The 24,908-nt window shown below is 46.5% G+C and overlaps 1 protein-coding gene across 1 annotated transcript in view; it reads left to right on the top strand.

Moving 5' to 3' along the window:
• Positions 1-18,484: 18,484 nt before the first annotated feature.
• The window catches only part of LOC132597043 (mucin-16-like), a 65,011-nt gene continuing 58,587 nt past the window's right edge, over positions 18,485-24,908 (top strand). Inside the window, 1 exon segment of the mRNA XM_070045092.1 lies at positions 18,485-18,764. Coding sequence (XP_069901193.1) covers positions 18,485-18,764 — 280 coding nt within the window.

The following is a 24,908-nucleotide window of genomic DNA, read 5'->3' on the forward strand; positions in this document are numbered from 1 at the left end:
GGTGCTTATGTTCCAAAAAAACTCCCAAACTCCCCGAAGGATTTCAGCAAAGCATTTTTTAAAACATCTTTATTGGAGTATAATTGCTTTACAATGGTGTGTTAGTTTCCGCTGTATAACGAAGTGAATCAGCTATACGTATACATACAGCCCCATATCTCCTCCCTCTTGCGTCTCCCTCCCACCCTACCTATCCCACACCCCTAGGTGGTCACAAAGCACCGAGCTGCTCTCCCTGTGCTATGTGGCTGCTTCCCACTATTTTACATTTGCTAGTGTATATATAAGGCAAGGTGAGAGAGAAACGTGGTTGATTGTTGCAAACTTCTTGGTTCAGGAATCCGTTGTTCTTGCAACTGCTCATGTAGGTCAGGTCATGATGTTCCTGTAAACCTCCCACAAAACAAATGCTATTCTCTGTTCTGCAACTTTTTTATCTCTACATGAATGGGATAGTGTTATACCCTTGATGGTCAGAGCCTTGAGAATGAGCTATCCTGTATATTTCAGGCTATAGGCACCATTCTTAACTCAGAGCAAAAGCCATGGAATACTAAGGTTAAAGTAAAAGAAACAGATCTAATATGGAGTCAGATTTGTTCTATGACAGAAGTGTGACTGTAATTTCTAAATACAGGGCATTTGTTCATTCAATAAGTATTTACTGCCTTGCCTGTCCATTGCCAGCCACTGTTTGGGCTCTGGGGACAAGCAGTGAGCAAAATGGATACAATCCCTGCCTTCCTGAAGCTTTCACTCCAGTGAGAAGACAGACACTAAATGAGCTACATAATGTGTATAATTACTGGCTACAAGGGAGAAGGAGTTACTTGGGTACAGAGAGACCAGTCTGTGCAAAGACCCTGGGGTAAGAAGGAGCACTGCAGCTTTAAAGAATCACTGGCTGGCAAAGCTGTGGGAGCCCTGAGAGCAAGGAGGTAAATAGTACAAAAAGCTAAGAAAATAGACGGCAGCCAGACCATGCACCCTGGACCTGGCTGGCTGAGGCAGGCTTTGATCTTTGTCCTGGAAATGGAACGTTAAGAAACACCTTAAGCTATTAGAAGGATGCACTGTGGAGGGCAAAGTAGATATAGAGAAAAAGGAGACTTTGCAGTTTTTTGGAGCTAATGATTGCTTTGGCATCCATCCATCCATCCATCCATCCAAATCACTGAATGTCAGTTTTGCCTAAATACTCATGCTTTAAATCTGTGCAAGGACCGTGGAGAAGCAACAGCATCCGGGGGCTTGTTAGACATGAAGAATCTCAGCAGGACTTACTGTATTAGAATTTGCATTTAAACAAGTGATTTCCATGTGGATTAAAGTTCAAACGGCCCCACCATTAATATTACCAATACTGACAAGGGTCGTCATGAGGCGTGGGATTTAGGATGGCCAGTACCTGGCATAAGCTGGCAACTCAATAAAGGGTAGTGCTACCATTTTAAAATTTGTAATATTGCAGCTTCAAGAATTGGGCTGCGGGGCTTCCCTGGTGGCGCAGTGGTTGAGAGTCCGCCTGCCGATGCAGGGGATGCGGGTTCGTGCCCCAGTGCGGGAGGATCCCACATGCCTCGGAGTGACTAGGCCCGTGAGCCATGGCCGCTGAGCCTGTGCGTCCGGAGCCTGTGCTCTGCAATGGGAGAGGCCACAGCAGTGAGAAGCCTGCGTACCGCAAAAAAAAAAAAAAAAAAAAAAGAATTGGGCTGCAACTCTGGCTGCTTCTGGGTAGTTGTTTGCCAGGCTCACTTGTAATGATGGGTATTTGTTATTCAGGGAATGTTTATAGAGGAGTGCCTCATTTAAAAAAATTTTTATTGAAGTATAGTTGATTTACAATGTTGTGCTCATTTCTGCTGTACAACAGTGACTCAGTTATACACATATATACATTCTTCTTTTATATTCTTTTCCATTCAGTTTTATCACAGGAGACTGGATATAGTTCCCTGTGCTATACACTAGGACTTTGTTGTTTATCCATCCTATATATAATAGTTTGCATCTGCTAATCCCAAATTCTTAATACTTCCCTCCCCCACCCCCATCCCCCTTGGCAACCACAAGTCTGTTCTCTATGTCTGTGAGTCTGTTTCTGTTTTGTAGATAGGTTCATCTGTGATGTATTTTAGATTCCACATATAAGTGGTATCAAGGTATTTCTCTTTCTCTTTCTGACTTACTTCACTTAGTATGATAAGCCTCTAGGTCCATCCATGTTGCCGCCAATGGCATTATTTCATTTTTTTAATGGCTGAGTAATATTCCATTGTATATATATACCACATCTTCTTTATTCATTCATCTGATGGACACATTTCTTAACCTGTTGACCCTCAGCATCTTCATCTATAAAATGTGGTTGTAAGAGCAATGCCTCTCCTCTGGGTTTCTGTGAACGTGTAATGAGATAACATATGGCAAAAGCTCAGCACAGTGCCTGGCTCACAGAAATCATTAGCAGGAGGATGGCTCCCTAAAGCCATTGGCTGGGGACCCTCTAAGTCACCACCTCCCTGAGACTGAATGAGTTCTTCGTATATTTCAGGAGCGCCAGCACACTTTTGCCTAGGCTCTCCTGGTCTGGCTCCACCTGAACACTTCCTTACAGCCGTGCCCAGCTGCTTCTGTGGCCACTTGGGATCAGCAGCCCATCATGGTGTTACCTGAGCTGGCTGACATCCACAGGTGTGGCTGGGAGACCACGGAGGCCAGTGGGGCATGACAGTCACTAGATCAATTTTGCAGCCGGAGGGAGTCCTCCTTGCAGCTGAGAAATGCCACACAGCCTCTGCTAGGGATGAAGGAAGTGCACGCTGTCCCCTACCTGGCCAGCCAGCAAGAGCTGGGCACAGGGTGGTGCTGGACATTTGGGGATGAATGTGGCACCAGCTCCTGCCCTTGCTTTGTTTTCCAGCTAGAAGGACCAAGCAGACGTGTCTCGTTGACACCAGCTTCATTCAGTCATTCACTCTTTCGGCAAATATTTATTGAGCACCTGCTTTGTGGCCACACTGGTGCCGAGCACAAGCGATGCACAGCAAGCAAAACGATCAAGGCCTCTGCTCTCATAGAGGCAGAAAAAAGTGAACATGGAACTGGGTGAGCAAGGGGCTGGGTGAGACTTCAGACAAGGTGGTCAGGAAAAGACTTCGTAGCTCTAGAGGTCAGAATTTGGACCAATAGAGGGATGTTATCATGATTAAGCGTAAGAGTTTTGATATATCATGATTAATCATGAGTTGAATAAGGTAGTGAGCTCCCCATCGCTAGAGGCATGCAAGTGAGGCTGAAAGACTCCACATGGGGAATGTTGTAGCAGGTCCTTATAGGCTGGGCAAGACCTGAGCATTTCCATGTAATTAAAATCTGTCACTGTGGCACCATTGTAAAGACCACTCTTGGGAAGTTCTTCCTTAAAAGAAAATGGGTGAATAGTCCTGAATACCTAGGTGATAGTCTGGGCGGCTTCAACCTCTCAGATGTGGATTCTTTGTCCCCATCCCTGCATGTCCAGGCTCAAGGACTCCTCAAAGATTCCTTCCCAGAGATGTCAGTGCCACCACCTCCTTGAGGAGGGTCCCTGGGGAAGGACATCGCAGCTGCAGGGTTGTGGATGCCTTTGTGAGTACATTCATCTGTTTAACAAATGCACACTGAAGTACATGCATGCAGGCTCTGGGCTCAGACCTGTCTGGGTTCAAATCCTGCCTTTGCCTCTCCTCCACTGAATGATTGATCAAGTCAGACGATTCCTCTGAGCCATGGTTTCCACGTCTGTACAAAGCCGGAAATACTGTGTAACTGTTAAGTTTGTTGTGAGGCTTAAAGAAATAAAACAAGTTCCTGCCAGTAAGTGTCTTTGTATACGGTAAGTGCTCAAAAAAATAAAGTGGTGACGATGGTGATGAGGGTTGCCGACTTGTTTTTTTTTTTTTTTTTTTTTTTTGGTGGTACGCGGGCCTTTCACTGCTGCGGTCTCTCCCGTTGTGGAGCACAGGCTCCGGACGCGCAGGCTCAGCGGCCATGGCTCACGGGCCTAGCCGCTCCGCGGCATGTGGGATCTTCTTGGACCGGGGCACAAACCCATGTCCCCTGCATCGGCAGGCGGACTCCCAACCACTGCGCCACCAGGGAAGCCCCCGACTTGTTTGTTGACTCATCTGTTCACATGGTCTTCTGGCAAACATTTCTTGGAGGCTGGGCGTTCACATCCCTCTGTGCTGCCTGTGGGGAGCTGGCATCAGTTCTCTGAACCTCCCCGTGAAGTCCCTCCTGACTGGTCAGTCTCCTGGTGTATCAGTTTCCTATGGCTGCTGTCCCAAATCACCACAAATATAACGCCTTCAAACAAAACCAGTTAATTTTTTTCTTGGAGTATAATTGCTTTGCAATGTTGTGTTAGTTTCTGCTGTAGAACAAAGTGAATCAGCTATATGTATACATATATCCCCTCCCTCTTGAGCCTCCCTCTGACCCCCACCCCGTCCCACCCCTTTAGGACATCACAGAGCACCAAGCTGAGCTCCCTGTGCTATACTGCAGCTTCCCACTAGCTATGTATTTTAAATATGGTAGTATATATATGTCAATGCTACTCTCTCAATTCGTCCCACCCTCCCATTCCCACCCTGTGTCCACAAGTCCGTTCTCTACGTCTGTGTCTCTTTTCCTACCCTGCAAATAGGTTCATAAGTACCATTTTTCTAGATTCCACATATATGTGTTAATATATGATATTTGTTTTTCTCTTTCTGACTTACTTCACTCTGTATGACAGACTCTAAGTTCATCCACATCACTACAAATGCCCCAGATTTGTTCCTTTTTTATGACTGAGTAATATTCCATTATATATATATGTACCACATGTTCTTTATCTATTCATCATCTGTCGATGAATATTTAGGTTGCTTCCATGTCCTGGCTATTGTAAATAGTGCTGCAAAGGATATTGTGGTACGTGTATCTTTTTGAATTATGTTTTTCTCAGGGTATATGCCCAGTAGTGGGATTGCTGGGTCATATGGTAGTTCTATTTTTAGTTTTTTAAGGAACCTCCATGCTGTTCTCCACAGTGGCTGTAACAATTTACATTCCCACCAACAGTGCAAGAGGGTTCCCTTTTCTCCACACCCTCTCCTTGTAGATTTTTTGATGATGGCCATTCTAACGGGTGTGAGGTGATACCTCATTATGGTTTTGATTTGCATTTCTCTAATAATTAGTGATGTTCAGCATCTTTTCATATGTTTGTTGGCCATCTGTATGTCTTCTTTGGAGAAATGTCTATTTAGGTCTTCCACACTTTTTTTTTTTTTTTGCGGTATGTGGGCCTCTCACTGTTGTGGCCTCTCTCGTTGCAGAGCACAGGCTCTGGACGTGCAGTCTCAGCGGCCATGGCTCACGGGCCCAGCCGCTCCGCGGCACGTGGGATCTTCCCAGATCGGGGCACAAACCCGTGTCCCCTGCATCGGCAGGCGGGCTCTCAACCACTGCGCCACCAGGGAAGCCCCCACCCATTTTTTGATTGAAACAAAACCATTTTATTATCTCACAGTTCGGGAAGTCAGATGTCTGGAAATGGGTCTCCCTGGGTTAACATCAAGGTGTCAGCAGGGCTGCATTCCTTCTGGAGACCCTGGGGGAGAACCTGTTCCTTGCTTTTTCCAGCTTCAAGAAAGTTGTTCACGTTCCTTGGCTCATGGCTCCTACCTCTATCTTCAAAACCAGCAGTGTAGGGACTTCCCTGGTGGTCCAGTGGTTAACACTTCGTCTTCCAATGCAGGGTGTGTGGGTTTGATCCCTGGTTGGGGAACTGGGATCCTACATGCCTCGAGGCCAATAAACCCAAAACATAAATAAAAAAAACCCCAGAAGCAATATTGTGACAAATTCAATCAAGACTTTAAAAATGGTCCACATTAAAAAAAAAAAATCTTAAAAAAAAAAAAGCAGTGTATCATCTTCCAATCTCTCTCTGACTCTCCAACCTCTGCTTCCCTCCTCACATCTCCTTCTCTGACTCTGACCCTCACGCTTCCCTGTTACAAGGACCCTCGTGATGACTTAGAGCCACCTGGGTAATCCAAGATAATCTCTCCATCTCGAGATCCTTAACGCAATCACATCTTCAAAGTCCCTTTTGCCATGTAAAGTCACATTTGCACATTCTGGGGATGTGGACGTGGACATCTCTGGGAGGCCATGATTTTGCCAACCACATCTGGGTCCACTGCCTTGGCCCCCGCCACCTGGCTCTCTAGATTCCTTCCAGGTCTCTCTTCCCATGAAAGGAAACTTCTGCCCCAGGTCACTCAAGTCTTTGGGCTTTGGTATATCATCCCATCTGTCTAAATGCTCCTCTGCTCTCCCTTTGTCTGGTGTTACTCACCCTTCACGTCTCCACACCACCCACTCCTTCCCCCCACCCCACCCCCAGTTTCACCAAGTTCCCAGATTAGACTAAATCCCCACCTTGTAAATCACCTGAAGTCACAATGGCATGCGTGCTATTCCTTACTGCCTGCCTCCTTCCCGTCACTCTAAAGCACCCTAGGGGCAGGGGCTGTGACTCTTGCTTACTGCTACATCCTCACACCTAGCACAGCACCAGGCGTGTCGCAGCCCCTGGAAACAACTTGTTAGTTTGAATTGAGTCGTTGCCCTTTCTCGTCCTGCCCCATGGCTGGCTTCCTTGTTGCTATATACAGGGGTATTCACTTCTTAGGGATGCTGTCACAAAACATCACAAGCTGGGTGGCTTCAATGACAGAAATGGATTATCTCAGAGTTCTGGAAGATAGAAGTCCACGACCAATGTGTTGTCAGGGTTGGTTCTATTTGAAGGCTGTGGTGGAGACAGAGTCTGTTTCATTCCTCTCTCCCTGCTTATGGTGGTTTGCTGGCAATCTTTGGCAACACTTGTGTTATAGATGTATCACCCTGATCTCTGCCTTCACCTTCACATGGCCTTCTCCCTGTGCATGTCGGTCTCTGTGTCCAAATTTCCCCCTTTTATAAGGACACAGTCATATTGGATTAGGGCCCACCCTCATGACCTCATTTTAACTTGATCATCTGGAAAGAACCTATTTCCAAATACAGTCCAAAATCCCATGCACAGGTACTGGGGGTTAGGACTTTTAACATCTTTGCGGGGGGGACACAATTTAACCCATAACACGAGGCTTCTGCCCTCAGAGTCACCCACACTTGAAACCTCAATCATCTTTGCCTCCACTTTCATATAATTCAGAAAATATGGGTAAAGGGACTTACTAAGTAAAAGAGACCTTAAGCTGAGTCTTTTTTTTTGGTCACGCTGCACTGCATGCGGGATCTTAGTTCCCCAACCAGGGATCGAACTCATGCCCCCTGCAATGGAAGCCTGGAGTCCTAACCACTGGACCACCAAGGAATTCCCTAGAAGACATCTTAATCCTGCTTTCAAGATCTGCAAGTGAGGAAGAGCAGATGTGCCTTTGGAATTCCTATTTCTCAGGCTGTATCACCTGGAGGAATGAAAATGAAGAGATTTTATTATTTATTTATTGCAAATAATTGCAAGAAAATATTTCCTTGGCTTGGCCCTGCCCTACCATCCTCTTCCACTTTTCTGAAGTCTCTCAAGTTCTCGCCCCAGGTCGATTGCAGGAGATGTCTCACAGACACTCCTAGATAAGTGTGCTTATTGCCACCTCTTGTACCACTAGCTTTGCCACACCGGGAAGAGGTTTCTCATTTCAGCCCCAATGGCAGTGTTGCAAAACAGGTACTTCCAGTTTTTTTGCCACCCACATGATTCTTTTTTTTTTAATTGAAGTATAGTTGATTTACAATGTCCTGTTAGTTTCAGGTGTACAGCACAGTGATTCATATATATATATATATATATATATATATATATATTCTTTTTCAGATTCTTTTCCCTTACAGGTTATTACAAATATAATATAGGTTATTATATTGAGTATAGTTCCCTGTACTATACAGCAGGTCCTTGTTGATTATTTTATATATAGTAGTGTGTATATGTTAATCCCAAACTCCTAATTTATATCTCCCCCCCTTTCCCCTTTGGTAACCATAAATTCATTTTCTATGTCTATGAGTCTCTTTCTGTTTTGTAAATAAGCTCATTTGTATCTTTTTCTTTTCTTAGATTCCATATAAGCGATATCATATGATATTTGTCTTTGTCTGGCTTACTTCACTTAGTATGATAAATCTTTAGGTCCATCCATGTCTTTGCAAAGGCCACTGTCCAGTTTGAGATGCACAGAATGTGAGGTCATTGTCCAAGGCTGCACACTTGCAAAGTGGTGGAGCCATGATTGAGCCCTGTGTGTCTGACTCCAGGACTTGCGCCTGTAACCCTGCCTTAATAAATCACAGCCCCAAGTTGATGGGAGGAAAAGCAGGTCCAGAGTAAGAAAGGGCACAGCATGGTCAGAGGTGAACCTGACCCCAAATCCATATAGACTATTATCTTTTCCCTTTTTTAAGGAATTAGAACTTATGCACAAAAACATGCATGGCCCAAGGCACTGTTTTCCAATACCTCCTTATGAAAAATTTCAAACATACAGCAAAGTTGAAAGAATGTTGCTGTGAACTCTCATATACCCACCACCTAGATTCTACTTTCATATTTTGCCATACTTGCTTTATCACACATCTGTCTATCCATCCATCATCCACTCATCGATCGATCCATCCATCCATCCCTTCATCCCACTATCTGTCGTATCTAAGCATCTTAGTTTTGATGCTTCCAAAGAAGTTGCATTATCAGTACCATCCCCCTCTAAGTAGTTCATCACGCAGAGAGTTAACTAGAATTCAGTATTTGTATATAGATTTTTATCTTTTGAGATCAAATTGACGTTAAGTGAAATGCACAGATCTCAGGTGTAATTTGCTAACTTTGGACAAATGCCTACTTCGGTGTAACCCAAATTTCTCTTGAACTGTAGAATATCACCAACCTCACCCCACAGAGATATAACATATTACCCTCCATTTTTTTTCTTTTATATGGAAGTATAATGTATACCCAGTAAAGTCCACAAATCCTAAGTGGATAGCTCAATGAATTTTTATATGAACTCTAAGCTTTTAACCCCTGGGCTGCACTTGGAGTCACTTTTCTTCTTGCTAACTGGATTTTGTCTTTGGGGTAGATTCTTTGATATTAATATAAATCAATTAGGTTTTTCAATTAAGCGTGATTTTGCTCCCAGATGACAGTTGGCAATATCTGGTGGCATTTAGGTTGTCACCACTTGGGAGGTGCTACTGGCATTTTGTAGGTAGAGGTCAGGGAGGCTGCTAAACATCCTACAATGCACAGGACAGCCTCTTCCACCCACCGCCCCCCCAGCAAAGGATTATCTGGCTCCAAACATCAATAGTGTCAAAATGAAGAAACCCTGATATCAACAGACCGCAAATCTTCCAATCCATCCATCCTCCAGCATTACCCAGATGTGTCTGGATTTGAGACTGAATCAGCTTAGGCTCCATCAAGGGGTCCTGCACACCATATATAAATAACTACACACCAAGATCAGAAGGGGGATGAAGCATCAAAGAGGCACAGAAACCACAGAGGAGGTGCAGTGGATCTGTTTCATTCACCTCTTTATGCACAGAGCTTGGTGCCTGGTGACTGGTAAGTAAATAAATGAATCGGTCAGGAAACTCCTTTACTGTTATTTTTTTGCACACCTCCTGCGTGTCAGGTACCCTCTGTGGTATTCACAAATCTAGGGACTGTAAGAGATCCAAACCCACATGTGTGATCGTGTGGTCAAGCTCTTTCACGGAGAAAGTTACAGAGTGCTCTGGAAACCGGAATGGCAGGTAAGCATGCTGTCTGTGGGAGGCGGAGGTGGGGAGCGAGGGCCCTTCATGAATCACAGGACCTGTAAACAAAGCATTTGAAGGAATGTGTCAGGTGAAGAGAGGGAGAGCAGTCCTGACAGAGGGAACAGCCTGGGCAAAGGCTTGGAGGGGAGAGATCATGCCAGATGTTGTGGGCATGGGAGGATGCTCTGGCGCTGCTGAATCCCTGGTTTATGGGGAAACAATGCACTCAGGCGAATGCGCTGGGGCGGGGGTGGGGCTGGTCCCAGATCAAGATGAGCCTTAAGAGCCAGGCTGGGGACTTTGGACTTGATCATGAGGGCAATGAGAAGGCACAGAAGAATTCAGACCAGGGGCGGGGCATGGACAGTTTTGCATTTTTGGAAGGTCATTCTGGGTGGGTGGAGGCAGAGGATGCGTAAAGAGGCCGTTTCAAAAAGTCAGAGATGACGAAGGCTTGAACTCAGGTGGGGTTTGGGGGCAGAGGGTCAAGAATGACGTAGAAGTTTCCGAGGATGGAAAGGGTCCAGGACAGGGTTTCACATAGCGCACCCCCAGAAGGCTGATTTCCCAAGGCTGCTAAGCCCTCATAGAGCTAAAATAAATAGAATAGGGTGCCCTTCTCAACTCCACTGAGGAAATCCTAGGACTTTATTTTTTTATTCAACAAGTATTTGAGGGCCCATTGTGTGTCATTCATGGGGGATAGAGCCATGACTAAGATAGACCCAGACCTGCCCCCCAGGGGGAAATGGAGACAATAAGCAAGTGAACAAATGGATGATACAATTTAGAAAATTGGCTTGGGCAGGAGGGGCATATAAAAAGAGGATGATGAAGTGGCACATGATGGATAAGGCAGGACAGTTTGGAGGGGTGGTGAAGGCAGACCTCTCTGGCGAGGTGATATCTCAATGGAGGCTTGAGGGATGGGAAGGTGCCAGTTGTGTAGAGTCAGGCAGAGGTAAGAGCAGGTGCAAAGGCCCTGAGGTGGGCCTGAAGCGTGAAAAGAAATTGTCCTGAGGCGAGTCAGGCACAGAGGCAACAGCATGTGCAAAGGCCCTGAGGTTGCAAAGCCCTCACATGTGCAACTTCCAGCAAAGAGACCAGTGTGGTAGATCAGAGAGAGAGGGGAGAGGAGAGGGAAAAAAAGACTAAGAGGTGGCTGGAGCCAGACCCGAGGGCTGTGGAGGTCTTGGTGAGGAATTTAGATTTTATTCCACATGTGGTATGAGGAGGACATTGGAGAGTCTGAACAGATGCACTGTGGAGAGTGATTTGGAGCAGAGGAAGAAGGGAGGCAGGGAGCCAATGAGCAACGTGTCCGCATTGTTCAGGTGAAAAACTATGGGCTGGCCCAAAAGTTCATTCGGGTTTTTCCATGCGATGTAATGGAAAAACCCGAATGAACTTTTTGGCTAGCCCAATATTATTCGGACAGGCCTCAGTTCAGCACCGCCCTCTGCCAATTACATCTAAAAATTTCTAAATATTATATGATATCACTTATATGGGAAATCTAAAAAAAAAAAAAAGATACAAATGAACTTATTTACAAAACAGAAACAGACTCACTGACTTCAAAACACACTTATGGTTACCAAAGGGGAGAAAGGTCCAGGGGAGAGATAAATTAGGAATTTGGGATTAACGTATACACACTATTATATATAAAACAGATGATCAACAAGGACCTACTGTATAGCACAGGGAACTCTACTCAAGATTCTGTAATAAGCTATAAGGGAAAAGAATCTGAAAAAGAATAGGTATAGGTATAACTGAATCATTTCACTGTACACTTGAAACTAACACAGCATTGTAAATCAACTGTACTCCAATATAAAATAAAAATTAAATTAAAAAAATAAAAATTTAAAGTTAATTAAAAAAAACTTTTTGTTGAGGTATAACATCTACCCACTGAAGTGTACAATGCCCTGGTCATAAGTGGATGACTCAATGAAGTTTTACTTACGTGTAACCTCCACACCGCCCAAGGTATAGAACATTCCTTTCCTCTAGAACATGGTTTCTCAAGCCACCACAGTACTGATGTTTGGCGTGGGATGATCCTTTGTTGGGAGGGGCTGTCTTGTGTACTGTAGGATGTTGACCTCGACCCCAGCCAACACCCACTAGATGCCAGTAGCACCCACATCTACACCTCTTACTTGTTTTTTTGTTCCCTGGAAGTTTGTGCGTTTTGACTACCTTCACCCATTTCCTGCACCCCTCCCCACCCTACTCCCCACCTCTGGCAACCACCAATCTGTTCTCTGTATTACTGAGCATGGTTTGTTTAGATTCCACATATGAAATCATACAGTACTTGTATTTCTCTGCCCGGCTTATTTCACTTAGCATAATACCCTTCAGGTGCATCCTTGTTGTTGCAAATGACAAGATTTTCTCCTATTTATGGCTAAATGATATTCCAGTGTGTGTGTGTGTGTGTGTGTGTGTGTGTGTGTGTGTTGCTTTCTTTATCCATTCATCCATTGATAGACACTTAGGTTGTTTCCATGTCTTGGCTATTGTAAATAATGCTGCAATGATGTGGAGGTGCAGATATCTCTTTGAGATCAAGATTTTATTTCCTTTGGATAAATACCCAGAAGTGGGATTGCTGGATCATATGGTAGTTCTATTTTAAAATTTTTAACTGTAGGGGCTGCACCAATTTACATTTCACCAACAGTGCATGAAGATTCCCTTTTCTCCACATCCTAACTAGCATTTGTTGTGTCGTCTTTTCTTTTTTTATAGCAATTTATACATATATATGTGTGTGTGTATATGATTATTTTAAGATGCTGAATAATCATATATATATGATTATTTTAAGGTGCTAAACATTGTTTTTCTTTACTTTCTTTTTTTATTGAAGTATAGTTGATTTACAATATCATGTTAGTTTCAGGTATACAGAACAGTGATTCAGTTGTGCATATATACATATATATATATATATTCTTTTTCAGATTCTTTTCCCTTATAGGTTATTACAAATATTGAATATAGTTCCCTGTGCTATACAGTAGGTCCTTGTTGATTATCTGTTTTACATATAGTAGTGTATATGTTAATCAACCTCCTAATTTATCCCTCTCCCCTCCCCCTCCTTTCCCCCTTGGTAACTATAAGTTTGTTTTCTATGTCTGTGAGTCTCTTTCGGTTTTGTAAATAAGTTCATTTGTATCTTTTTTTATTAGATTCCACACATAAGCGATGTCATATGATATTTGTCTTTGTCTGGTTTACTTCACTTAGTCTGATAATCTCTAGGTCCATCCATGTTGCTGCAAATGGCATTATTTCATTCTTTTTATGGCTGAGTAATATTCTGTTGTATATATGTACCACATCTTCTTCATTCATCTGTCAATGGACATCTAGGTTGCTTCCAGGTCTTGGCTCTTGTGAATAGTGCTGCTATGAACTATCTCTTGTCTTTTCGGTGATAGCCATCCTAAGAGGTTGAAGCAACATCTCCTTATGGTTTTGATTTGCATTTTCCTGATGATTAGTGACGTTCAGCACCTTTTCATGTACCTGTTGGCCATCTGTATGTCTTCTTTGACAACACTTCTCAGTTTGGACAGCTCAGAATGTCCCCAGACAGTGCCAAATGTCCCCGGGGAGCATAACTGTCCCTGATTGAGAACTGCTGCTCTAGAAATTTCCCTCATGCTCCTTTTCCAATGTCTCCATGCCCAGCACATCATTGGCTTTCATTCCCATCTGTTAGTCTTGCCTGTTCTTGAACATATTATGAATGGAAACATAAGCTGCCTCACTGCAGTCTTGTGTGATTATAGAGCATCTTTGCACCTCAGTCTCTTTCTCTGTGAAATGGGTTGATGAATGCACCATCTCATAGAACCAAATGAGCCATTAAAGCCTGTAAAGGAAGGAGCTCAGAGAAAACATTGAATAAATGCTGCTTGTTAATGCTGTGATTTAATGTCAGCGCCCTTAGCTCCTGGCACACTTCTTCTTCCTGTTTCCCTAATGGCTGGCATACAGTAGGTGGTCAGTAAACATTATTATTATTGTAGTCATTATCGCTGCTGTGGAGTGACAAGGATTTGAACCCAGGCTACCTCTAGCACCAGTCTCATACCCTCTTGACTTCTAAGCCTGACAACCTGGCCTTGCCCATTTTCCTGCATGGAAACAACTGTCTCAAGAATCATTGATAGCTTCTCCTGAGCTTCTTCTACCTCTGCTTTTTTTTTTTTTGGTTGCACGCAAGCAGGATCTTAGTTCCCCAACCAGGGATCGAACTGATGCCACCTGTAGTGGAAGCGTGGAGTCTTAACCACTGAACCACCAGGGGAGTCCCTACCTCTGCCTTTTATATGACATGTATATGGTACTCTCTCCCTTGCCCTCAAAACCCACTGCTCCTGCAGGTTCAGTGACGACCGACCGTGTGGGTTACTCCTCCTGCTTCTCTGATTGTGCCTCTACCACTAGCTTCTCTCTCCCTTTCTGGCCAGGCAGTATCCTCAGCCTTCTGTCTTGCTCAGGCAGCCCAGCCCAGCCCTGACGTTTCCCTTCTTCCCCCAGCAATGCCATCGGAAAGCAAGGCTGGCTCAGGCCACTCAGTCATTCTGGGTCCAGCAGAAGCCAGAGGTTGCTTTGCCCCTTCTCTGACCCTGCTGTTCTCTCCATGTCCCCACAGAAGGGCAGGCAGACCTCTAAGAGAAGAGCATCCAGAGACCTGCCCTCATCTTCCCCCATTCCCAAGTGGTCTTATTGACGTAACTCAGCATCGTCAAGGGTGGAGAAGGGAATATGGATCCCACCCCATCCTTGTCATTGGTGCAGGAACTGCCAAGCCGGGGGAGACAGAACAAAGAGAGGCAAAGGTATTTATAGTTAAGATGACTAAGATTAAATAATAAGAATAATATCTTAAATAATTAACATTATTTATAGTGGGGAGCACTCAGATCCCAGACCAGTGTTATCCAATAGAAAGAGAACCCAAGAACCCAAGTCACATACGTAATTGGAGATTTTCCAGTAGCCACATTAAAAGAGTAAAAAGACACTGGTGCTGTTCATTTTCATCATCTATTTTATTTAACCAGTATATCCAAATAGTTATCATTTCAATCAGTAACTAGTATAAAATGACTAAGGAGATATTTTACATTATTTTCTCATCCTACATCTTCTAAATCCGGTATGCATTTTAAACTTTATAGAGCATCTCATTTCGGACGCTAGATTTGTAATCTGAACTCTTGATCTGTATTTAGATTTCATAAAACTCCAGTAGAAAAAGTACATCCGCTGATTATTAGGCACATGGTGTCAAAACTACAATGAGGTACCACCTCACACTGGTTAGAATGGCCGTCTTTAAAATGTCTACAAATAACAAATGCTGGAGAGGGTGTGGATAAAAGGGAATCCTCTACACTGTTGGTGGGAATGTAAATTGGTGCAGCCCCTATGGAGAACAGTATTGAGGTTCCTTAAAAAACTAAAAATAAAGCTAACATATGATCCAGCAACCCCACTCTTGGGCATGTATCTGTAGAAAACCATACTTTGAAAAGATACATGCACCCCAATATTCATTGCAGCACTATTCACAATAGCCAAGACATGGAAGCAACCTAAATGTCCATCGACAGATGAATAGATAAAGATGTGGTGCATATATACAATGGGATATTACTCAGCTGTAAAAAAAAAATGAAATAATGTTATTTGCAGCAACATGGATAGACCTAGAGATAGATTATCATACTAAGTGAAGTAAGCCAGACAAAGACAAGTATCATATGATATCGCTTATGTGTGGAATCTAAAGTATGACACAAATGAACTTATCTACCAAAAAACAACAGACTCACAGATATAGAGAACAGACTTGTGGTTACCAAGTGGAAGGGGGAGTGGGGGAAGGAAGGATTGGGAGCTTGGGATTAGCAGATGCAAACTATTATTTATAGAATGGATAAACAACAAGATCCTACTGTATAGCACAGGGGACTATTTTCAACATCCTGGGATAAACCGTAATGGAAAAGAACATGAAAAAGAATGTACATATATGTATAGCTGAATCACTTTGCTGTACAGTAGATATTAACACAACATTGTATATCAACTATACTTCAATAAAATAAATCTAAAAAAAGAAAAAGTACATTCACATGCTTAAGCTCTTCCATGCCTACTCATAAATTTTCTAATAACTCAACTGAGGATTGCTCTTTTTAAAATTCAGATTAAACAAAATTAAAAATTCAGTTCCTCAGTCACACCAGCCACATTTCAAGTGCTCAGTGGCCACGTGTGGCTCATGGTGGGTGGCCCTGTTGGATGGCACAGATATAGAACATGAACATTATCCAGAAAGTTCCACTGGACAACAGTGTGGCTTTAGACCAGGTTTTTTGTTTTTTTTTTGGGGGGGGGTTGTTTGTTTGTGTTTTTTTATCAGTGTCAGTATTGACATTTGGGGCTGAATTATTCATTGTCAAGTGTGTTTGTCTTTTGCACTGTAGGATATTCACCAACATCCCTGTTCACTATCCACTAGATGCCAGTAGCAGGCCCCCTTCCCCTCATGACAACCAAAAATGACTCTAGACATTGCCAAATGTCCTCTGGGGGGTGGGGGGAATAACCCTTAGGTGAGAAACACTGTTCTCGATCAAAACAGAGTTCAAATCCTAGTTCTGCTATGTGCTAGATGAGTGACTTTGGGCAAATCCCTAAGCCTCGGCATTCTCATCTGTGCAATGGGGCAATGAGTAGCAACCACCTTATAGAACCACTGTGAGGGTAAAACCTAGCTTCAGGGTCGTGGGGATGACTGGAAGCCATGCCCAGTGCATAGTAGGTGTTCAATAAACAGTAGTTGTGATTACCCATTGTGAACCTAAACCCATAAACCCCTGTGCACCCGTTGTAAGAGCAGGGCAGCTCCTGGACGCTAAAGCCTCTCTGATGGTGTTTGGGGGTGCTCGTTGACATGTCCTGGAGAGACAGAGGATTTAAATCCAGGCCTCACATGCTTAAATAGGCAGAGTTCGGAGAGTCCAAGGATCTGGGGTCTGGTCCCAGCTGTGTCACTGATCCTGCTGGTCCTGGTACTTTTTGGGTGCCCAACTTTCCCCTCTGTGAGGTGCGGGGAGCTGACCACCGTGATCTCCCACTGGACCCTCTAGCTTGGCCTCTATTTCTGATTGTTTCCTTAAGGAAGGGAAGAGGTGCCCGGGTAGACAACAAAGGGAGGGGGTTTGGACAAAAGCCAGACTCCACTTCCTGCTCCCCGCTGCCTCCAGTCTTTGCTAACACTGTGTCTTTTCCCTGGAACACTCCTTTCTCTACTCCCCACCTCCCCTGGCCCAGCTGGCTTCAGCTTATCCTTCAGGACTTGGTGTATGTGGCACCTCCTCCAGGAAGCCTTCCCTGATCCCCTGCCCCTTCCCAGCCTGGGACTGGTGTCTCCCACCGACTTCTACGCTTCTGCCACCCCACCTTGATCATTTGTCCATCTTGGCCAGGCTGCATGCAGGGGCTCAGCAGAGTGTGTCTATGCTGAGAGCGAGTGAACGGCATCCGGGCAAGAAAGGTGGAGAGTAGGTTAGCAGGACGCCGCATTGAGCATGAAGGACCGGGGGGCAGGGGGGGTGGGTGGGTGTTCGGATAAGCTCGCCTTGGCTACAGGTCCATGGAGTTTGGCTCTGGGTACCAGATGCAGGAGAGATGTGAGGATTCGTGGGGTGGCCACTGCCTGCCACCTTCACACCTGCGTGTGCCGTTCCCTAGATGAGAAGATAAACCCACCTGTCTGGCTGTTAGAGGCTTGAGGGGTGGGCCAGGAGGGAGGGTGAGGGTCTCCTGAGTGCCTGGACGAGGGAGGAGCATGGGGGACACGGGGGATCACGTACCTAAGGAGGGTCGCCCTGGCAAAATCTGTTTGGCAGATGGCGGGGGAGAAGGGCAGCTGTTGTAACAGCCCAGGCCTGGGGTGACAAGAATCCCTGGAGGCTGCAGCCTTGTCAGGGAGGAAGCAGAATCCCACGCCAGCCCCTCCTGCTCTTCTCTGCCCCTGGGGCCGCTGAAGGGCTTGGCTGGGGAGTGAGCACTGCAGCCCCCATGCTGGCCATTTGGGGCCTGGAGGGGTACGGGGGGGCACAGGGTGGCTCTGAGGGACTCCCCAAGCGGACCACAACACCAGCCCTCTGCTTCCCTGGCAGCCAGGGAGTTCCCACGTGGGAATGCAGTCTCCCACTCCGCACATTCCAAAACCCTGGGAGCCAGCCGTGCCTCCCCCAGGGAGGGTCCACCCAGCTCGGTCTGGTGGTGCCAGCCCCTGAGCAGGAAGTTGTCAGGTAGAACCCAGGGGACTTGAAAGATTAGGACAGATCTATGGTCAACCTCCTGTTCACCTTTAAGGCCAGCCGGACCCTTGGGTGGGGGGCAGGGGGAGGGGTGGAGTAGGGGGGTGTCTCTTGGTCTGGCAACAGGCTTTTCGGGAGCCAGGCTGAGTCTGGTGGGTGGGGATCCCCTGGGCCCCTCTTCACAGAGGGTATCAGTCGGCGGGCGTTAGTCGCCACGAGGGCACTGAATAATGCCAGCTGACCTTTGCCAGCCGCAGAGCCACTGCTTCCCCCTAGGGCAGGCCCTGCCCCTCTCGGGAAGCTCAGCAAGGCGTGTCCTCAACGCCCTCCCAGGAGCCTGGCTGGCTCGACTGGGCTGGGTTCAGTCACTGGGACTTCTTCGGGGTGAGGTGCACTTCCCCGAGCGGGTGGGCAGGAGCATGGGCAGGGAAAGCCCTGCACACCTGGGGCGCCATCGGCGAGGGCAGATGCTGGCTCTGACCGTGACCCTCCTCCTCACCTGTGGGCCAGGTAAGCCGGGCTGAGCTGGGGCCAGCAGAGGAGTTGGACAGATTCCTGGAAAAGAGGGGCAGATGTGACAGGCTCCTCAGCTTCCCAAGCACCCCTCCAGGGGCAGCCATAAGGGCTTTTGCTTTTCAGCAAAGGCTTCCATCACAGCCAGCCAGGTGAGGCTACGTTTTCCAAACTGACTGGGAAGACTTCACACAGTGGTTACATCATGAATTAAATATTGCTGGATCAGAGATACCCAGGCACATCTTCTTTCTCTGGCTCACTTATACGTTCGTTCCCTAGGGTTTGGGTGTGGTTTTTTTGTTTTTTATTGGAGTATAGTTGATTTACAATGTTGTGTTAGTTTCAGGTGTACAGCAAAGTGATTCAGTTATACATATACATTCATTCTTTTTTAGATTCTTTTCTCATATAGGTTATCACAGAATACTGAGTAGAGTTCCCTGTGCTATACCGTAGGTCCTTATTGGTTATCTATCTGGGTTTGTTTGTTTACTGACACCTCAGATCCCAGTACCTGTGCTCAGCTCTCAGGTGGGAAATGAGAAAGTCACAGCCACAGGCTTGCAGGAGCTCCAGGCTGGTGGGCAAGGCAGAGGGGTGCCCAGGCTCTCTTGGTACAAGGCTGAGCAGGAGGTTTGCCACCTTAGGGGTTCTGGAGGTGAGGGTTTGCCTAAACTGCAGGGTGGTGTTTGGTTGGCAGGGATATCTACAGGTGCAATTAGTGGAAGAAGGAAAAGGGCACTCCTGTCAGGGAGAATGGGTGGGCAGAGGCCAGGAGGCAGGAAGGCGCAAGGTGTGTTTGGGTCATTCAATGTGATGTGAGCGCATTTGGGCTGCTTGAAGGCGGGATGCTGAGGGGAGGGGTGGGAGCAGAAAGGCAGACTGTGAGGGTTAGGGGAGGTATGTTCTTGGCTCTCAAGGAGCACTTTGCAGGCCTGTTGGTCATCTGAGGGATCAGCTTGGGTCTGGCTAACCAGAGAAACTCACTGGCCTCAGGAAAAGCTGAGAGTCCAGCTTGGTGTTGGGCTCTCTCCCCTACGGAAAGAAGGTCCAAGATCCTCCACGTGTGGCTCTAGGGCTGCCTAGACCCCCGGACTGTTTTACTCCAGCTGCCTCCTTGGGCAGGAAGTCAGGGCTTTCCAGCCAAACCGCTCTGGTGTCCAAGATAACCTGAGAACGGGCATCTACTATGTGCCAGGTGCTTAAATATCTGTTCGTTTACTCCTCCCAGGAGAAAGGACTGTCCTCAATGCTTGTCTGGGAAATGGAAGCCACTAAGGCCTGAAGGAGAGTGATGGTGGGGTCATCCTGCTTCCCCATCCTGAGGACCTCAGGCCCTGGACACTGGCAGCCCAGGAGCCACCCAGAGTAGGTGGGCTGCCTCCTCACCCACTCAGGCCTTGCTGCAGCTCCTGAAGCGGGTGGAGAGGGCCCCCCAGCCCCCCAGCCCTGAGTCACCCAGGCCAGCTCTTGCCCCTGGAAGAGCTTTGCAGTTGGATGCCATTGTAAGGCACCCACACAATGGCCTAAATTGTGGGCGGGTTTGGATCAGACAATTCCACCACCTCTGATGGGGCGTGTCACCCTGAGCTGTCCCCAAAGCACATCACCACAAACAGAGGCTGTTTAACTGCTTTTGACCCCAACGCTCCCTCAGAGTCTGATGCTGAGGGCTGTTTGAACTGAGCAGACGCTTGCTCCTGCCCAGTGAGGGCTGGTTGCCTGGACTAAGGGGTTGACACCCCTCCCCAATTCCCCATCAATTCCACAGTAAACAGGACGCCTGTCAGGGCAGGGATCCCCCTGGAATATCAATTCAGACACCCTTCAGGACTCTTGACTTTAACGCTGGGAAAGACTCCCTTAATCCCTGGGCAGAGATGAAAAGAAATCTAAATCCAATGCTGACAGGCTGTGTGTCCTTGGGCTTGACACCTAACCTCTCTGAGTTTCTATCTCCCCAAAGAGTAATTTAAAAAATTCCAGAGCCGGCGGAGATCCATTCCCCACTCACCTCTCCCTCCACCCTGGACTCATCTGGTGCATCTTCATCCACATCTGCATCCTGTGCTTTTTCCCTCTTTGCCCCTGCGGCTGAAACACCCCAAGATCCCAGAGGACTGCAATAATCATCATTTTGTATTGCGTGCCTACTATGTGCCAGGGCTTTTTTTTTTTTAACATTATTAGAGGATAATTGCTTTACAATGTTGTGTTAGTTTCTGCTGTGTAACAAAGTGAATCAGCCATATATATATATATATATATACACTACCAAATGTAAAATAGATAGCTAGTGGGAAGCAGCTGCATAGCACAGGGAGATCAGCTGGGTGCTTTGTGACCACCTAGAGCAGTGGGATAGGGAGGGTGGGAGGGAGATGCACGAGGGAGGGGATATGGAGATGTATGTGCCAGGGCTTTTACCTGCGTTATCTGGATTGAACTTGTGTGGGTGAGAATAGGGGCGTATTGCCTCCCATTTTACAGAAGAGGAAACTGAGGCTCAGAGAGGTTGAGCCTTTTGTTTAAAGTCACACAGCAGGGATCTGAACACCCATTTCTAGATGATTCCTAAGTCCTGACCTTTACCCTCTACCTGGGAAGAGACTGAGGGTTGAGGAGGATTTCTCCTCTCCTGCCTGTTTCCTGGCCCTTGAGTACCTCCCCCAGGGGAGACAGCTGTTCTCCATTGCCCCTCTGAGCAGTATCCTGACAGTATAAAGATCTTGCTGTGCTGTTGAGCCCCTTCCTGCGTCCCTGGACAACAGTCATTGCCCCAGTCCAGGCTTGGCTGAGATATCCGAGGTCCAGGGAGGGAGATTATCAAGGGACAGTGCATTGGAGGGAGTAGGTGTGTACGTGGAGGGTATCTGGAGCTGAGAGGTGGGTTCCAGAGTGTAACCTGCTCTGGCCAGAATTTCAGAATCTTTCACCACCTGTGACTCAGCTCCAGGAAAAGAGGAAAGGTTTGCTCATGTTTTCTCCCGATCACAAGGAATAGAGTCACCTTTCTTTCCAGTTACTGTGTGGCCTCCCCCAAAAGGAAGGTGCTGGATCCAGGCCGGCAGGGCAGCCCTAGGCTTCTTTATACCTAGGTTGTCCTTCTGGTCACTTGATGCTCCCAAGGTTGCCCCAGGCGAGCAGGTAAATGAACCCCTACCCGCCTTGGGTATATACTTTATACCCAAAGTTCCAGAGTGATGTGAATGGCCATCCCCATTTCAGAGGTGAGGGGACAGAAGCTCAAAGAAGAAGGTTTCTCATGTGACCAGGGTAGATCTGGGCTTCAAACCCAGTGTATCTGACTCCAAACACTACACTCTGCATCCCACTATCCAGGTCTGGCTTCTCGGCACAGGTACCAGCCCGCTTCCTCATCTTCCTGCCCCTGCTCAGGGCTCAGAGCTGTCCCCAGGGGCCTTAATGCATCATAAGCCCAGAGCTGTGGGAGGCAAATGTCAGGCCAGCTGTGATCAAGAGAAAGATCCTTGCTGAGCTGATATTCTAGCAGGGGGAGACAGACCATAACCCATAACAATAGTAAGTAAATTAGGTATTTAAGTATTAAGAAGGTGATAAGGAGAAAAATTTGGGACAGAGAATCTGGGGTGCTGGAGTGTGTTGGGCGGCGGGTTGCTCTTTTCAATGGGGCGGGGTTGGGGGAAGGCTCCCTGAGAAGCAAAGACGTGAAGGGGGAGGACGTTGTTGCTGTGGGTCCATGACTAACACATCCCAGTGAAACCCAGTGCAACATGGGGATAGATATTCTCTGATGTTATTTCTGCTTTAAAGATGGTGAAACTGAGGCTCCATGAAGTGAGCTGGGGCAGAACCAGGATGAAATCCAGGACTCCAGGACTTGAGTTCCAGCTGTGTGTGTGCGTGCATTTGTGCGTGTGTGTGTGCGCGTGTTACTGAATTTGTATGTGTGCACAAGTATGTGGGAGAGTGTGTGTGTGTGTGTGTGTGTGTGTGTGTGTGTGTGTGAGAGAGAGAGAGAGAGAGAGAGAGAGAGAGCGAGAGAGAGCTCTTTTTTTCTTGCAGGAGGTCCTCCTCTTTCTCTCCTGGCAGCATGTCCTCACTTTTCTCAGGTGGGAAGAAGAGCCCTTAGGTCTTTCTTTCCAGGGCACATAGGACTTCTGCCCTGGGGAACAGTTGGTGCTGAAATCCCCAAAGGACCACCCCCACCAGCAGTCCCTTGTGGGTGCAGGATGGGCCAGCAGGGCAGGGGAGCAGTGGGCTCTGCCCATTATCGGAGGCCCCTCCTGCAGGTGGGGATGGGATTGGCATTTCCCCTGCTGTCCTGGGCTGGGTGCCCCCTCCCTGCACCCCCCTGCTGGGTCCATGCCTGGGAGGAGATGCCCAAGGAGCTTCCCCAGCTCGTCTGACCCCATACCTGCGTGGAGCCGGGCCTCACAACGGTCAAGGGAACAGATATTGCAGTGGGGCATCCTGCCTGGCTGTCCCCCACCCTCTCTGGACCTCTCATCCCACACTGACCAGTCTCATCTACCTCCATTGGACCACGCTGCCCCTTATAAGGGCTGTTCTGGGACAGCTGTCCTTTGGGCGTCCAGCTTTGTGACTCCCCAGCATACAGTGAATCTGACCCCTGCTTCCCATCATTGATTCTTACCCTGGTCCCCACTTTCTCTGATTCTGACCCACTCCCTAAGAGTAACTCTGATCCAAGTTACCTCCTCCCTCTAATAATAATAATATTGTGATAAGTGCTATGCTAAAATGAGTTGTAATAATATCTTTATTATTTTATATTTTATTTTATTTTGTATTTTTAAATTTTAATTCACATAAAGTTCAGTCTTTGGTGAATTTTGACGAATCATATTCATACAACAATCGAGAACACTGTCGTGTGCCGGACACTGTTTTAAGCCCTTTGCATAGATTAATTCATTTAATACTCTTAGTGACCTGATGAAGTACATACCATTATCGTTTCCACGTTGCAGATAAGGAAACCGAAACAGAGTTTCCTTTTTAGACTGGGATCCATAATAAGAAATACATTGTACCCTATGACCAGTTATGTGTAAGGCAGCCTGTCCCAGTACCTGGGACATAGTAGGTATGCAGTAAATATTCATTGCATGAATAAAGGAGGAGGAGACTACTGGTCTGCAGCCTCATTCCCCAGTCATGACAGATGCCCTGATAACCTGAGGGGATGCTAGTTCATCTGCACTGTCCAAAGTACAAGCTCAGGTTGCCAGCACTGGCATGAAGACGAGCAAAACATCTTTTCTGACAGCTGCAACCTCCTCTGAGAGCCCCAGGATGAACTCAGTCCTCAACTCTCCTGAGGCTCTTAGAGAAGCATCCAGCTTTGCCCCCTCTCCCTCTGTACCCGCCTCCATCCTCACAGGGCCCTCTGGAAGAGCCCTTCAGTTTGTGTCAAGTGGTACCCACATGCCCCCCCACTTCAGCCAGGGCTCTGTCCCCAATCCTGTCATGGGTCCAGCTTCTCCTTTTGGGGACATTCTTGGGGACAATGTCCAGCCTATTTTTTGAGTCCCTATCTTCTTCACAGCCTGTCTCTGAGAACATGGCTGATCTGGGGCATGAACCTTGGAGGACGCTTCAGGGACAAAGAACTGTCTTTTTTAAAATTTTTATTGGAGTATAGTTGATTTACAATGTTGTGTTAGTTCCAGGTGTACAGCAAAGTGAGTCAGTTATACATATACATATATCCACTCTTTTTTAGATTCTTTTCCCATATAGGCCATTACAGAGTATTGAGTAGAGTTCCCTGTGCTATGCAGTAGGTCTTTATTAGTTATCTATTTTATATATAGTAGTGTGTATATGTCAATCCCAATCTCCCAATTTATACCTCCCCCCCTTTCCCAGTTGGTAACCATAAGTTTGCTTTCTACACCTATGACTCTATTTCTGTTTTATAAATAAGTTTATTTGTACCATTTTTTTTAGATTCTACATACAAGCGATATCATATGATATTAGTCTTTCTCTGTCTGACTTATTCACTCAGTATGACAATCTCTAGGTCCATCCATGTTGCTGCAAATGGCATTATTTCATTCTTTTCATGGCTGAGTAATATTCCGTTGTATATATGTACCACATCTTCTTTATCCATTCCTCTGTCGA

This window comes from Globicephala melas, chromosome 3, assembly GCF_963455315.2.
Source record: "Globicephala melas chromosome 3, mGloMel1.2, whole genome shotgun sequence".
In the NCBI taxonomy this organism is placed as follows: domain Eukaryota; kingdom Metazoa; phylum Chordata; class Mammalia; order Artiodactyla; family Delphinidae; genus Globicephala; species Globicephala melas.